Below are 17103 nucleotides of genomic sequence, written 5' to 3'. Positions count from 1 at the left end.
GGTGGCTCAGTGGTTGAGCATCTAGATGCCTTCAGCTCACGTTGTGATGCTGGGTCCTGGGATCAAGTCCCACGTCGGGCTCCCTGCATGGAGCCTGCTTCTCCCTCTGCCTGTGTCTCTGCCTCTCTCTCTGTGTCTCTCATAAATAAATAAATAAATAAATAAATAAATAAATAAATAAATAATAAATCTTAAAAAAAAAAAAAGAGCAGGTTGGGAATGTGGCTCCAAGTGGGGTCATGATTCCCTACTTAGCCATTCTGCTAACTGACCTGGGGCAGCATGTTCCATGTGTTTCTCTCCATTGGCAGAAGACACCAAGGAGCTTGGATTTATTGATCTCTTACTCTTAGCTCACTCTGCTAAGTAATATTATTATCCACATTTGATGGATGAGGAGACTGAGGCCCAGAGAATTTGTGACACTTGCCTGAGGGAGCTTGAATCCTGGCCCTTCTCTGTTGCTCCTTGTGCCTTCTCCCTCAGTCCCTGGACTAGAGCTTACCGCAGGCTATGGGTGAATCTTATGAAGAGTTCTGGATCCAGGGTCTAGGTAAGGACCTTAGTACTGCCTCCGAATGTCTGTGAGACCTGGGACTAATGGGGATAATAGTCCTCCCACTTTCATAGGACCGTTGTGAGGATAAAACATGGAGTGCTAACAAGCCACACACTTTTTTTTTTTTTTAAAGATTATTTATTTTAGAAAGAGAGCACATGCACACATGAGCAGGGTGGGGGGGCAGAGGGAGAGAGAGAGAATCTCAAGCAGACTCCATGATGAGTGCAAAGCCCGACTTGGGGCTCAATCCCACCACCGTGAGATCATGACCTGAGCCAATACCAAGCATCAGACGCCTAAACGACTGCACCACCCTGGTGCCCCTAAGCAGCCACACACTTACAATGGCTAAAATGAAAGCAACTGTCAGTCAACTGCGGGTGCTGGTGGGGATGCTGGGCCACCATTGCAGGTGGACATGCAAGAGGCATAGCCCCTTTGGAAAATGACTTAGCAGCTTCTTGTAAAGTAAACATGTACTTACCATTTGACCCAGCAATCTTCCTCCTGGGTATTCACTAAAATACTGGGTTTCTATTCACTGAAAAGAAATGAAAACCGTATGTCCCCACAAGGACCTGTACACAGATGTTTGTAACAGCTTTTTTTCATAATTGTCAAAAACTGGAAACAACTTGGAAGTCCTTCAGCTGTTCCCTGGATATGCAAATGGTGGTGCAGCCACTTGACAGAAGAGCCCTCAGCAACAGAGAAACAAAGGAGCTGCTGGTTGAATCTCATAAGCATCGTGCTGAATAAAGGAGGTCAGACTCAAAGAGGCTACCTGTGTAAGATTCTACCTATATGACATTCTGGAAAGGGTAAAATAATGGGAACAGAAAACAGGTGAGAGTCCAGAGGAAGAGGTTGGCTTTGGGGAGATGGAAATACTCTCTAGATTGTACACTTGAAAAGGAATGCTTAAAAAAAAAAAAGAAAAGAAAAGAAAGAAAAGGAATGCTTTACTCTATGACAACAGACGTGATGCACCTGACTTTTATAGCAGGTGATGCGTTCAGCCAGTAACAGCCACACAAGCTGGGGGGGGCGGCTGGTGGTGAAGGGAAATTGGGTACTAGGTTCTGCTTGTGGGGGTGCCCTGGTGAGGACCCATTTGATTCCTTTGAAATAAGGTGTTGTAATACCATTAAAGGAAACACAAAAGAAAAGAACAATGCATTCTCCACCCCTGCTTCCATTTCGGTCCTTCAGAACCACGAGTAATACCGGTCACAGCCTGCTTTTCTCTTCCACATCGAATGGTGGCAGTGATGAAGCTGGTCCACTGTGGTGAAGCCCTGGGGAGCCGAGTGAGGACCGAAACTCCTCAGAGTGACTGGCTGGCTGGCTCTTTCACGCCATCCTGGGGGTGAGAGTGGGGTGGCCATGGTCCATCTAGGAGGGGTAGGTAGTGTCCAGGCTTCCCTGGCATCTATCTGGGGGGCATAGCTTGTCTGTGAGACCCACATGGGAATTTTGGATAGAAGAGAAATATGTTCAGGAAGCAGAAGGAAGGCTCCTCAGGCAGGAACCCAAGAGAGCCATTCACGCATTCGTTTAGTACATTTTTACTATGAACCTGTTACATGCTGGGCAGGCATGTTCAGGAGGCTGGGGGTACATCCATGAGCAAAATGAAAACACACCGAGCCTTCAAGGGTTTGTAGTCAAGTCAAGAGAGGGCAGATAGCGGTGGGGAGCTCTTTCCTTCCCACCTGGATAGGTCTTTGGATCGCACTAAAGAGAAGCTCTTAGATGGGTGAAGATAGTCGAGTCTTCCCATATTAGAGATTTTAACACCTTGAGAGAGGCTGAACTGCTCGGTGGCACCAATCCCCAGTTATGTCTCAGTCTATGATGAGCCCCAATTATCCTTGCCCCTCCTGCTCCCCTCCCTTGAATGCATGCAGGAGAACCTGTGACTTGTTCTAGCCAATAGGAGTGGGAAAGCACATGGGATGCCACTTTTGTGATTATATTATATGGGATCATCATCACTTCTGTCTTGCCAGTAGAGTCTTTTTTTCTCTCTTTTTTCTTTTATTTAAATTCAGTTTGCCAACATATAGTGTAACACCCAGTGAGACTCTTTGTATAGATGTTTTTCCTCGCTCACTCTGATGGAACAAGCTGCCCCCATGGAGAGGCCCAAACAGCAAAGAATAGGGGGTGGCCTCTAGTCAACAGCCAGCAAGGAACTGAGGCCCCTGGTCTGACAACTCACAAGGAGCTGGATCCTGCCAACAACCGTGTGAGCTGGGAAGTGGACCCTTATCCAGCCGAATGCCAGATGAGACCATGTCCCTGGCTGACACCCTGACTGCAGCTTCATGAGACACTGAAACAGAGGACCAGTTGAATGAACCTGGATGCCTGACCCGCAGCAACCGTGAGCTAATAAATGTGAGTGTTTCAACCTGTAAATTTGTGTTAATTTGTCACCAACAGTAGAAACTAATACAATAGAGGGCACCTGGGTGGCTCAGTGGTTGAGCATCTGCCTTTGGCTCAGGTTGTGATCCCGGGGTCCTGGGATCAAGTCCCGCATCGGGCTCCCCATTCATGAGAGATGTGTCTCTCATATCATATCTCTCATGAATAAATAAAAATCTTAAAAAAAAAAAGAAACAAATATAATATAAACCCCCTTGAAAACTCCATTAAGAGTGACATAACCACCTCTGCTTTTCTCCATTTGGGGCCATTCCAGAGCCCTCCTGGCAGTTTTCTGCCCAGGCAACGTGAGCCATCGGGCAAGAAGGGAGCTGACATATGAAACTCCGTCCATGCAGTAAGGCTTGGGCTTCTGAGGCTCTCCAAGCTTTTCTCAGTGCTTTGAGATACAGGGGCTTTTAAGAATTATTATCATCCCTGAATTATCCCTACTGACACAGTTCAGAAGGTTTAAGTGGTCAGCATGGGTTCCTATAACTAAACAGTGACACTATTTAGGGACTAGAACCTGTGTCACAGAAGTCTGTGGTCTGGGGAGACCGTTGCCCTGGGCCAGGCTCTGCGCCCACCCTACCCCCCACCTAGTTCCCGCCCATTGGTTAGAACGTGAGGTGGATGTTCCATCATGGCCACAGTCTCCTCCCGGGGCACTCAGGGAGGCCCCTCCACCCAGTCCCCATAGGAATTCCTGGGAGGGACAGTAGATCCCCGATTCTAGGACCACGTGTCTTCCATGAGCAGGTCTGATCAGCAGCCAGAGCCGCTCCTCGGCTGCCAAGGGGGATGCCAGGTAATCTCATTGTGCCAGACTGGCCTGGCAGAAAGATTAGACAACACTGTGTACACTGCCATTAGCCCTGCCCTGAACTTGGCTTCAAGGGGCACTCAGAACGGCATCACTAAGGCAGGGCACCCCCCGCCAAGGGCACAGGTGTTCAGAAACGTTCCGTGAACATATCAAATCAAGCAATGGAATGAGATCTAAAGAACTCAGTCTTGGCAAGACTGAAATGGAGCATTTAAGCAAGATAAGTGTTATCGAGCTGGTGTGATAGGCTTTGGGCTGGCTGGTCCCCTAGGGGCTTTCAATCAAGGCCTTGCCCCAGGCACACAATCTTCCAACGCTGACCACACACTTCCACTCCCCAGCCTCAGCCCTGCGGAATTGCTCTAGGGATGGGCACATGTTTTACAATTAAATTTATAATGACATTTTTGGGGCCCGAGTCTACAAATAATGCATGTCCCTTGTAAGATTACTTATAGGCAAATAAAAGTTTTAAAGGGATTCGACCGCACCCAGAATGATCCCCCCATTAATGTTGTAAATGAATAAATTTATTTTTTCCGAAAATGGGGCCAGACAATAAAATACTCTTGTAGGCTGCTTTTGAAAGAAAAATGAGGGGCAGCCCGGGTGGCTCAGCGGTTTAGCGCCACCTCCAGCCCAGGGCCTGATTCCGGAGACCCCGGATGGAGTCCCACGTCAGGCTCCTGCATGGAGCCTGCTTCTCCCTCTGCCTGTGTCTCTGCTTCTCTCCTCTCTCTGTGTCTCTCATGAATAAATAAATAAAATCTTAAAAAAAAAAGAAAAATGAAATGTTCATGTGTTTCCCAGGTGATTTCATGTCAGTTTACACCATCATTTTATTTTATTTTAGATTTTATTTATTGGAGAGAGAGAGAGAAAGAGAGAGAGAGAGAGCACACAAGCAGAGGGAGGAGCAGAGGGAGGAGAAGCAGGTTTCTCCACGGACCTGGGGGCCCGATGCAGGGTTCCATCCCAGGACCCCAGGATCATGATCTGAGTTGAAGGCAGACACTTAACTGACTGAACCACCCAGGGGCCCCTCCCTACATCATCATTTTAAAAGCATTTCTTGAACTATAAGGTGTGTACCATAGGGAATGGCTTCATGCAATTTCACAAACCGAAAAAGTCCATGTAACCACTACCCAGATCAAGGAATAGAACATTGCAAGGGCCCACAGAGCTCCCTGAGGCCCCCCTTCTAGATCCACCCCCCGAAACCAAGCATAATCACCACTCTAATTTCAAACAGTAAAGATTAATTTGGCCTGTTTCTGTACTTCAGGGAAACCGCACCACCTAACATCTACTCTCTGGGTCTAGCTTCTTGGCTCCAAATTATGTTCATGAGATTTACCCCAGGATAGTGGGCAGCTGCAAATCAGTGATTTTCACTGCCGTATATTGTTTTGTTGTGTAAATATACATTTTCTGGACCTCTTCTCTGGTCTATGGGCCTTCGGTAGCTTCCAGAGTGGGGGTTCTTAGGAACATGGTGCTATTAACATTCCAATACATGCCTTTTGGTGAATATATGTAGCAGTTCTACTGGCTGTAGACCAGGAGTGGACTTGCTGGGTCATAGGGCAGGTTCAGCTCTAGTACAAACTGCTAAGCAGTTTTCTAAGTGGTTGTACCATTTTGTGCTCCCACCAGCAGATAGTGGGAGTTCCAGTTGCTCCACGTTCTGGTCAACACTTGGCATGTCCATCATTTAATTTTAGCTACTCTAGTGGGTGTAAGAAGGTACCTTCTTGTGGTTTTAATCTGCATTTCCTGAATAGTAATGCTAAGCACGTGCTTACTGGGCCATTGGTGCCTGCTCAAGTCTTTTGCTCATTTAAAAGACCATTAGGTTGCTTGTCTTTTATTATAACTTGTAGGAGTTTTACATCAGTAATTTAATTGTTTAAGGACAAAATATCTTTATAAAATGTGGGGTGCCTGGGCGGCTCAGTCGGTGAAGCATCTGCCTTTGGTTCAGGTCATGATCCTGGGGTCCTGGGATGGAGTGCCATGTTAGGCTCCCTGCTCAGTGGAGAGTCTGCTTCTCTCTCTCCCTCTGCCTCTCTTCTGCTCATGCTGTCTTTCTCTATCTCTCTCTCAAATAAATAAATAAATAAAATCTTAAAAAACAAAAAAATAAAATCTTACATGCATATGATGCCATTATAGGAAAAGGGGAACAAGCTGAATTGCCTTGGCAGCAGAGGGGATGAAGACTCGCCAACTCCACAAGACATTCCTATGGAACCCCTGGAAATTGAACTTACAGTTTGAAAAACCCCTGAAGCAGAGGCTCTTCTCACTCTTACCTCTTAGGTGTCTTACCTCATTTGCAGATTTGGAGTTTGCAGGAGCAGAGGAAATCTCCCCTAGAAAATCTCTCCCCCATGGCTGTCCCAACCCAAGTTAGCAAAAGTAATCGCCTGCAAGTGTCGAGTACTTACCTGTGTCATGCCAGGTACCTATACACCTGCATGAGATCTTCCCATGAGATAGATCCTGAGCTATACGGCACCATTTCATTTACCTCAGCTGGTAAACTGAGGCTCAGAGAGGTTCAGCAGCTTGCCTAGGGTTCAGAGCAGTGGAAGGCAACCTTGACTCTTCTGCTAAGAGGGTCTAATGCCAACTGTGCCTGCCCTGCTGGACCTGAGATTTTTGGGATAGTAGAGGTGAAAATTCTCTTGAATGGAAACATGTGCAAGGCTTCTGGGAGCTGGTGTGTTCTATTTCTTGGCCTGCATGGGCTTACTTGAATGTTTCATAACAATATGCTAAATCGTGTATTTATGCTTTAAGCCTATTTACATGTTGGTTATGCTTCACAATTAAAAAAAATGAAAAAGCAGGTCGTCCCCTCACTCTGGCTCTGGATCCTCCTTATTCACTAAGGAAAGTGAATTTCTAATTGGTTTGGTTTGGTTTCCAGACCTCTGAGGACTGGCAAATGGCACACAGGAGACAGGACACTGGTCCAGGCACAGTCCATCTCCCTGGGGCAGGTGAAACCAAGCCCCTCCCACCCAGACCAGCCCCTGGGACAAGGAGGCAGGTCAGTGGCATGACAGTAATGCACAGACGCCTGGGAGCAGGATACTGACTAGCGGGTATAAAGGCAAGTGTGTGCTGGGAATTCAGTCTCATTTCCACGACCCTGTGAGTCAGGTACCCCTCCTCTTTATGAGTCACTGGTAGGATGCAGAGAGGTTCAGTGGTTCAAGGTTACACAGGTTACGCAGCTGGCAGGGGGCAGAGCTGGGGTTCAAATCCAGGCTGTCTGGAATGTGAGCCCACACTTGTAAGCATTTACTGCCACTTTCCCAGGAATACACACGCCCAATTTCAGAGCTCCCAAGGCTTGTCCCTGGGCCCAACCCGGGGGGAAAAGGTCTGCTGGTGGATAAGGCAATATACAGGTAATGAGCTCTGCCCCATGAGAGGTATGCAAGCTGAAGCTGGGATGCCCCCGTGCAGATGGTGCAGAATTGATGTTTCCATATAGATGACGTGAATGAACACATGAAAGGATGAGTGAGTGAGCTGGCCCAGGGCAGCAGGAGCCCAGTGGCCTTTAGGGGCTAGGACCATGGGGACCCTATAGCCCCAACTCTGTGTCCCCTGAGCAGCGAGGGCACTGGGCGCTGTGGTCAGGCTCTCAGGCACAATCAGGAAGCAGAAAGGAGGTAGTGCTTCCTTGGGGGTAGGGATGTGCTCATGCAGAACCTGAGAAGGCTGAAGCATGATGTGGAGCCTCCAACCCAGCTTTGGGGAGAATGCAAGAGAGGAGCGTGGGGGAGGCGGGAGGCAGGCATCTGGAACTGGGCAACACGAGGGTTAACTGGAAGCAGACAAAGTGATGTTTGGAACCTGGGAGTGGGCTGGCGGAGGATGGAGTTCTTAACCGGGGTATGGAAAATTCTCGGGAGCTGGAGTGTAACCAAGGAGTTTGCCTGGAGTCCCGCAGCAGAGACAAAGGGATTCTCAGAAAGCCCCTCTGCCCCTCACAGCCCCCGCCCCCCGCTCCCCCTCAGGGTGCCTCCCTGGAGCTGGATCTGCCCAGGGTGGGGGGTGCAGTGGAAACTCACTGGAGCTGGCGGCCTGGGGTGAACTCCTGCTGGGGACAGAGGGCTGGGTCACTGATAATGAGTCCCGCCCCATGGGCACCAGCTCTTTCATCCTCCGAATGCCACATGACCTACTCCTGGTGAGCACGCCTCTGGACCTGACCCTCTGTGTCTGTTCTGATCCAATCTGATCTGACGGAGGCCCTGTTCTTTCTGGCAGTGACCTGGGTCCTGGCTTCTGACCTGTGACTTTATCATGTTTGGTTACAGTGGAGGGAGCTGGGGAAGTGGCCGGAGGGTATTTAAAACCCTTGACCTGGGCCTCAGGCTCCAGATGAAAAAAACATTCTTGACGCAGCAGGAGCCTCCGACCAGAGGATCTGCGGCAACAGCGTGGGTGGCCTCCTGCCTTGGCCTAGGGGTGGGCTGTGAGGCCGCGGATGCTTGCGGAAGCCTTTGCCATCTTTCTAGACCCTCTTACTGCTTTGCGTCACCCACTTTGGCCTGGTTCCTGAGCACCCAGATTCCCCATGAGTCCTTTGCCTGGTCCATCTCCTCATTCATTCATTCATTCATTCATTCCATGTGCTGGTCAATAGGCCCACTAGAGACAAATTAGCCATTAATTTTGCCTCCATTGGGTTCACCTCTGAGTGGGAGGAATAAGACCCAGACCTAAATCACTATAATAACGGGCAGAAAATCATCACAAAGGTCAGCTAGAGCAGGACACCAAAAAGAGCCAAGGCGCTATGGGTCATTTAGAAAAAGGAGCTCACTTCTAGGGAACATCTGGGAGGTCATCATGGGGGAGGAGGCATTTGAGCTGTCTTTATGAGATAGCTTAAGAGTGTGTTTCCCTCTCCTAGGGGGAATCAACTTTTTATAGATATTTGAAACTGGCACAGAGTAGATGTCAGGTGAATTAAGCCTCCTGACGGACCCTCTGGAATGAACTTCTGATCACTGGTGGTAGAGAAGTCTCCAGAGCCTCGCTGGAGGCTTGAAAATCACACTGCTGGTGCTCCCTGCACCCGTCACCCTTCTCAGCCGGAGGTGTGCCTGTGAGGGTGGGCAGCAGAGTCCCACATGTTCCCTCCACCCCGGGGCTGGCTCAGGTAAGGCACCCTCCCTTCCCCTGTTGTCCTGGGGCTGCCTTACCCCCGGCACTAAACATGAAACCATCTCTAAAGTTTGAAACTTTTTATTTTGAAAGTATTTCAAATTTCCAGAAAAATTGCCAGTCTAGTGCAATAAGCTCCTGCATATACTTCATGCACATTCAACCTATTGTTATTTTGCCATTTGTCTCTGTCACACACACACACACACACACACACACACACACACACGGAGTATTACTTTGGTTGAATAATTTGAGTCAGTTGCAGACATCATGACCCTTTACTCTAAACCTTTAGTGTGTATCTCCGAAGAACAAAGACACTCTCTTACGCAACCCCAGTACAATGATTATATTTAGGAAATTCAACTTTGACACAATCCTATTATCTGACACATAGCACCTATTCAAGTTCACCAGCTGTCCTAAGATTGTTCCTTTAGGTGATTTTTTTTTTTTTTTCCTGACGCAAGATTCAATTCAGGCTCATGCCTTATTTTGTGCCTGGTCTCTTCACCCCCCTTTAGTCTGGAACAGCTCCTTAGCTTGCCTTTTGTTGTTCTTGACATGGGCAGTTGTAAAGTTTGGGCTGGTTTTGCGGAATGTTCCTGGATTTGAGTTTGAGGTATTTCTATTTTTAGATTCAGGTTATGTGTTTTTTCACAGGAATGTCACGGGAGGCACTGGGTGTTGATCAGTCCTACTCTGGGTGCTGACTTTGGTCACTTTAAGGTGGCATCTACTGCTCAGATCCTCCACTGTGGTTCTCAAGCTGGAATTCCTAGGTGTTCTGTGGGGAGGTGCTTTGAAATGGTGCAGATAAGCTGTTCCCCGCCTCCCCCCCCAAAAACCTTCACCCGAGTTGAAGCATCCCTTGAGGATTTATGCCTGAATCAATCATTAAAGTGATGGCCACAGTGGTAATTTTCATTTACATTTTTCAATTGGCAGTCTGTGGTGAGGAACAGCTATCCTTTCACCCTCTGTATTTATTTATTTGTTTGTATTTATTGATCAATATGGATTCATAGATTCTTGTTTTATTCAATGAGTTAAAATCCAGTATTATTATTCTTACTTCTCATGCCTAGACTGGCCTGGGTTTGGCCCCTGGAAGCCCCTTTCAGCTGACTCCTGTATTCTTTTGACACATCCCAGCACTTTTTGTGTTTATCTGTGTAATGGGCTGAGTTGACATCCCCCCTCCCCAGTATTTCCATATGTTGAAGTCCTAACCCTCAGAATCACCGAATGTGACTGTAGCTGGAGATGAGGTCCTCCAAGAAATGGTTGAGATGAAATGAAGTCATATGGGTGGCACTCACCCAATCTGACCAGTGTCCTTACCGGAAGAGGAGATTGGGGCGCCTAGGTGGCTCAGTCAGCTTAGCGTTCAACTCTTGGTTTTGGCTCAGATCATGATCTCAGGGCCATGAGACTGAGCCCTGCATTGGTCTTTGTGCTCAACGGGGGGTCACTTGGGATCCTCTCTCTCTTCCTCTCCCTCTGCCCCTCGTCCTGCTCAAGCCCTCTCTCTCAAATAAATAAATACATAAAAATTTTTAAAAAGGAGATTGAGATAAGACACACAAAGAGGAAGGACCACGAGAAGACACCAGAAGAAGGCGGCCACCTCCAAGTCAAGCAGAGAGGCCTCAGAAGAAACAACCCTCCTAACACCTTGATCTCAGATTTCCAGCCTCCAGAACTGTGAGAAAATGAGTTTCAATTGTGTAAGGCCTTGCACTACCCCCCACACCACACTCCTAGTCTATGGTGTTTGTTATGGCAGCCTGAGTAAACTGATAGTAGTTGTTAGCATCCACATTTCTTGATTTTGCAGTTATGCTCAGTGTGAACTGATGATGTGGTTTTCTCAACATTGGTTTCTTTTTGTTTTTTTTTAAAGATTTTATTTATTTATTCATGAGAAACACAGAGAGGAGAGACAGAGAGAGAGAGAGAGAGAGAAAGGCAGAGACACGGGCAGAGGGAGAAGCAGGCTCCATGCAGGGAGCCCGAGTGGGACTCGGTCCCGGATCTCCAGGATCACACCTTGGGCTGAAGGCGGCGCTAAACCGCTGAGCGACCCAGGCTGCCCTCTTTTTGCTTTTTCTTTTTAAGATTTTATATATTTATTCACGAGAGATACAGAGAGAGGCAGAGACACGGGCAGAGGGAGAAGCAGGCTCCCTGCGGGGAGTCCGATGCAGGACTAGATCCCAGGACCCCGGGATCGTGACCTGAACCTAAGGCAGATGCTCAACCACTGAGCCACCCAGGCGTCCTCTTAACATTGGTTTCACATGACATTCATCCCCAGGATATTTATGGAGCCTCCACCATGTCCCGGGCCCTAACTTAGGCACTTGGGGACCTATCGAGAGACAAGACAGACCCAAATCAGGTCTAAAGGTGGGAGAGCTGACGTGACAGTGGTTTCATGTCACTAAATGGCCATTCTTGCAGAGCAGCTGGGACCAAGGGGCAGGTCCACCCGCGACCTGAAAGAGGACGCAGAGCGGGTGTGCAACACGCATCTTGGCCACTAGGCGACAGCACGTCACAGTCCGTTCCCGGAGGGCTTTTCTATGGGGATGGATTTGCTGGGTGCCAGCGCATCATCCCCTGTTAGAAGACTTTCTCTTTCATAGAATAATGCTTAGCTCCTACCGCCCCTTTCCTTTACGGACAAATCATCTCTAAAAAGATGGTACCAATTTGCACTCCCGTAAGAAGTGTTCAGGAGCGCTTTCCTTTTCCTCTACATTCTCTCTCACCAGAGGCTGGATACATCCCTTCGGTGTGCAACTGGCAAAGAATAAAAGTGGAGGGCTGGGGGGGTGCTGGAGGGCTTTTTGCTTTGAAGATCAGATTTTATGCTCATGTTGGTAGCACAGGCTACACACGCAGGAACCTTAAGGAAAGTTTAGTTCATTAAAAGGCACCAGTTCCAGCCTTGATCTTGGGCTTGTTTAGGGGAGCAAAGCCCAACCTTTTATGGCTGATGGAGTGGCCGTAAGCCACAGTGACACCACACATGTCTCCTGCCATGGATGCAGCAGTGTGCGCCAGTGGGAGCACTTACTAATTCATCTACTCGCTTATTCAACGTGTATTTACTGAGGGTCTACCATGTGTCTGTCATTGGGAGCTGGAGCCCATCCCTCATCTGTACAATGGGGGCAACACTTTCTGCCTTGTGGGGGGTCATGGGGAGACAGTGAGCATATGTAATGAACTAGACCTATTACTCTTGCTCTTATTGGTGGCTTCTGACCAAGAGAGAAGTTGCCTATAGTCCATGAAGACTCCCTTGAGCATGAGTTTTACAAACCATTCGCCTGAGTCTTCATTGAGCCCAGTTTTTAATTTTTATTGTTTGTTTGAAGACATTACCAAGTCTGGCCTCCCCCTCCACGAGCTCACATCGTGCTCCTCTGCCATCCTGAAGGGACTAGGACAGAACCGTGGACATAGAGTAGATCTCACACAGACAGTAGCTGCAGGGTTTGGGGCAAGACTGAGGTCAATGCCGACTCACCCAACCTTCCCTGACTCCCCCAAAGAGAAAGCCCATAGTCCTCGGGCCTCCTACTAGTGCCTGTTATTCTCTCCACCTGGCACTCATGGGTGGCCAGAGTGGGACCATCTGAGTCTTAAGGACCTCACTCAGAGCCCCCGGGGGCAGAAGGTCACTGCCAACTAGGCTTTTGTGATCGGAAAATAGAATCTACCTTTACTATCCTCAACCGTCCCTCTGGGTGTGGAGGTGGCGGATATTGGTGGTGTTGGCGTGGACTCTCTCCCAGCTGTCTAGAACGCACCTCGGCCCCTTCTTTCGGGGACTGTTCCTCCTCAGCTCAGGGGCCCACGTGGTTGGGTATGAAACTGTCGATCACATCCTTGGCACTGGGGAGGCCACGTGCCCAAGGAGAACCAGTCAGAGTACCCCAGAGCCTGCCCACAGTGGCTGGTCCAGGGTCGGACACAGCCTGACGTGCACCGATCAGAGCCCCCCTGGGTACTCAGCTCCTTTCTAGGGTTTCTTCCTTTCGGTCTGCATCCCTTAAGGCTAGAAAGCCCCGAGGACACATGGAAGACTGAGGAAAGAAACTTGCCAGGAGAAGAGGATCAAAGATGAGGGAAGGGAGAGAAAGAATGAGCTGGCAGCGTTTGATCTCTTGGGTTCCCGAGCCCTTGGACCTGCTCTGATTCCCGCATCCTGGGTCCCCAGTAGCCTTCCAGGCGTTAGTCGCCCTCTTCATTGAGGCCAGCTGGCTTTGGGCTCCTCTCACTCGTGGTCCAGACCAGATTCTGCAGTCCTGCCTGTTTCTGAGGCACCTCCCCGATCCGGAGAGAGGGGCTCCACGGAAAATGAGATCTTTGATTCTCCACGGAGAGCAGGGCTTTACGGAGCCGCAGACAGAGTTCAGGCGGGCACCTGGGCAGGAATGCCCCGAGTGTGTGTGTTTGGGGGGGGGGGGGACGGCGTGGTTGCTTCCCTGAGCAGTCCCAGCATTTACACCGCTGGAGCCAGGCCGATCGTGTCGTTCCCTCGGTTGAAGACGGTAAAATACAACCTCAGGAAGACATCACCCAGGATCCAGGAGTCTGAGACGAACAAGCCGCCTCTGCCCTCATCAAAGTTGCTGTAGCAGGTGCCCTCCTGACCCTGGAGGAGGCAGAAATTTTCACCAGTCAGACTGCGCCCACACCTGCAGCCTCCCCTTCAACAGCCAGTGCCTCCCCGCTTCCTCTCCCTCCTTTCCTTTGAGCCGGTTGGCTCTCCCAGCAACTGAAAAGTGGGTGCCCATCCAGGAGCCAGGACTGCCTGGGTCCTGTGTCTTTCCTGTGACTCACATTCTCGGCTGTTCCCTCCACAGAGACTGCCTTTCCTTCTCTCCTCGCCCCTACCCTCACCCCCTACCCACCCCTTAAGACCGAACTCAGCTCCTCTAGGCAGCCTTCCCAGACCCACGTGGCCCTCCTCTGCCACTCGGCCACATCTGCTATGGTGTGGCTTGGGCTCCAGGGGGCTCCTCCTTCTGGCTGCTACCCCAACATTCCTGCAAGTCCCAGATTTGAGGACCTGGCCCCAGGGTTGGCCCCTCACATCCCGGATGTAGGCACTGGCTGGCACTGGGTAGTTGACGCCATTGATGGCGAAGACAATGTCGGGTAGGGTGTTGATGGTGCTGCAGTCAATCATGTACTGTCAGAGAAAGGGAGAGAGAAGGTTGGCCCAACTGGCCCTTAGTGTATGGAGAACCCCAGAGGGCCCTGCGGCATGACCTGTCACCTCGCCACTGTAGGACCGCTTGGCATTGATGATCTTCTGGATGTTGAGGACAACACTAGATGGGCCAATCAGCAACGAGGTTCCCGTATCAATAATGGCCTCGCAGCCACCACTGCATGCAATTACCGCTCCGTTCACGGAGATGCTGAGAGACGGAGGATAAAGCAGGTTCCAGGGTCACGCTTGGGGCTCCCTTCACTACCACCCCCTCCCTGGCTGGATCCAGAGCAGCCCTTCAGCTCAGGCCTTCCAGCTGTTTCTCTTTGTTCTGATCATACTGATCTTCTTTGACTTCTTTCAGTCCTTGAATGTCCCAAGCTCTCTGGTGCCTCAGGGCCTTTGCATAGGCCGGTGTCCCTTTCTAGAACCATCCCCACTCCCTTTGTCTGGCTAATTTCTCCTCGTCTTCCAGGTTCCAGCTTCACTGTCACTTTTTAAGGGAAGTCTTATCCCCAGACTAAATCAGCCTCCTCTCTCGGTCACCTCGGCATCCTTATACTCACTTCTGGCACATATCAAGACAGTAATTCATTATTTGTGTGACTTGTTTCATGTACATCTGCCCTGTTAGATGTAAGAGCCATTTCTCTCCTCAGGGCCTCCCTCAAGTGTCCAGCGCATAGCAGATGCTCAACATGAGTTTGTTGAATGAATGAATGAACCAGTAAGTGAGAGAGGGACAGTGAGAGCTCTGTATCTGGTGTCTGGCTCACTATGGGGTCACAGGACAGATGGAGGTTCTCCTGCTGCAGGTGCTCAGAATGACAGGAAGAGAGCCACAGGCTGTTCTCCACCAGCTCCCAGCTCACATGCCAGGGCCCTGGCCAGGAAACACCTTATCTAGCTCAGGGGGCAGGACACCAGCTGTGGAAGCTTCCAAAGGACATTTTAAGCTTTTGTGTGCTGGTGTCACACAGAATCACATGAGCTATCGCCTCCTTGTTCTCAGGTAGATTCCCTGCTTTCTGATGCTCTCTGCCGCACTGTATGCTCAGGCCGAGAGGAGGTGGTGGGGCGGCGCCTCATGTGATTTGCTTTCAGACCTCCAGAATGAAGAAGACCCCTCTCCCCGGCTGGGCAGCCTCTCCCTAGGGTGACCAGCCGTCTTGGCTCGCCCAGGACTTTCCCTGTTTTCAAACTGCCTGTCCCGTGTACTAGGAACCCCGTCAGGCTGCTGGACTTCCCCCCCATCCCCTTTTCCACCTCTGCCCGCTCCCAGTAGGTGGATGCGCACCTCCACCTGCCCCTCTTGCCAGAGGGAGTTCAGCTTCCCAGGTCTGTAGGGCCTCCACCTCCCCTGTCCTCGTGCACCGAGATTCAGGACTGAGCCCTCAGCTTGGTCAGGGCCTTGTCATGAGGCAGGGGGCTATGTCCGTGTGTCTGCGCGTGTCTGCACGTGTGTGCGTGTGTGAGGATCACCCGGAGCCACCCTCAGGGGGAAGAACTCACCTGTCCATGGATAATTGCCAGTAGAAGGGTTTGGATACGGGCACCCAGTTGAGGTCTCCCCTATAGTAGGAGTGGTCCACGCCTCCGAACATCACCACGCTGCCCTCCTCCTCCTTTCTGGGGGCGGGGGGGGGGGGGGGGGAGGAAGAGCTCACTGGGTGGGCAAATGATGGGGGAGGGGGCAGGATGCTTTTCCCAAGCTCAGCAAACACACCAGGCACCGTCTAAGGGCACACTCTTCACTTGTGCCCTTCACTCTTCACAGCTTACTTGTTCACATGTCACAAAGTCTTGTGGAGTAGGTGCTCCCCTGCTCTTTACACACAGGGAGGTTGAGGCACGGAGGGGTTAGGGCCTGGCTAGTGGACGGTGAGGCTGAGTTCGAACCTGCACAGTCAGGCAGCAGGGCTGGCTCTGACCACCCCCTCTGCCTGTCCCCTTCGGCCACCAGAGCACTCAGCCATGCAGTTGGAGGGCACAGCAGGCAGCCCCGAGAGGTCTGGCCTGTCCTCTTTCAGAAAGCCTCTTTCAGGAAAGAGCCCCAGGCTTAGCAAGTTCCCACCTCTCTGCTGGGGCCTCCTGTTTTTGTTTGCATCATTCCTACAAATTAGGGAGCAGGTCCTGGGAGCACGCTAATATGTTAGTGAGGGAGGACACATCTCTGCCCACCCCTCTCCTTCCTTCCACAGCAAATCTAAGGGCAAGTCTTGTTGCCCCTTCCTCCAACACGTATCCCGAATATGTCCATTATTCTCCCTCTTCCCTCTACCTCGCTGGACCAAGCTGCCACCCTCTGTTTCCTAAAGAGACTGCTGAAGCCTCTCCCCTGGCCTCCCTGCCTCCACTCCACTGCATCATTTTCCAGGGCACACCCAGAGTGAGCTTTCACAAATGTAAATTGGATCAAGTCTATTCCTGGCCTAATCGCTGCCAGAGGCCTCCACTCCTACACAGAGCAAAACCCCAGAGTAGCCTCGCCCCTGCAATACCAGCCCCCCCAGCCCCCGCCCCCCCATGCTCCATCCCCATTCCCCTCCTCCTGCATTGTTCCAGCCGCACTGGCTCCCTTGCTGGTCCTTGGGTGCTCCTTCAGGCCATTGCACAGGTTTTCCCTTCTGCCCGGGACTTTGCCTCTGCAGCCGGGCCCTCTCCCATCACAGAGACTCAGCTCAGAGACAGGCCTTTGCTGTAGCCCCTCTACATCCACACTTATCACTCACTGTCTGTTCTATCACCTTGGCCTGTTGCGGCCACAGAATCGAGTATTATCCAGAGTTATCTTTTCCCTTTACTCATGTATTTATTTCTTCCCTGCCTCCTCTGCCTCCTGCC

The 17103-nt window shown here is 50.5% G+C and overlaps 1 protein-coding gene across 5 annotated transcripts in view; it reads right to left on the bottom strand.

The window, feature by feature from the left end:
* Positions 1-12375: 12375 nt before the first annotated feature.
* LOC144292106 (pepsin F-like) overlaps positions 12376-17103 on the bottom strand; it is a 30393-nt gene continuing 25665 nt past the window's right edge. For all 5 annotated transcript variants that reach the window (XM_077861842.1, XM_077861844.1, XM_077861845.1 and 2 more), the window contains 4 exons: positions 15772-15888; positions 14323-14467; positions 14137-14235; positions 12376-13695 (listed from right to left, as the gene is read on the bottom strand). In XM_077861842.1, coding sequence (XP_077717968.1) covers positions 13543-13695; positions 14137-14235; positions 14323-14467; positions 15772-15888 — 514 coding nt within the window. In that variant the 3' untranslated portion in view covers positions 12376-13542. The remainder of the gene's footprint in view (positions 13696-14136; positions 14236-14322; positions 14468-15771; positions 15889-17103) is intronic.

This window comes from Canis aureus, chromosome 21 (assembly GCF_053574225.1).
Source record: "Canis aureus isolate CA01 chromosome 21, VMU_Caureus_v.1.0, whole genome shotgun sequence".
NCBI classification, from domain to species: Eukaryota; Metazoa; Chordata; class Mammalia; order Carnivora; family Canidae; genus Canis; species Canis aureus.
The sequence above is the reverse complement of the archived record's forward strand: the minus strand, read 5'-3'. Positions and strand labels throughout refer to the sequence as shown.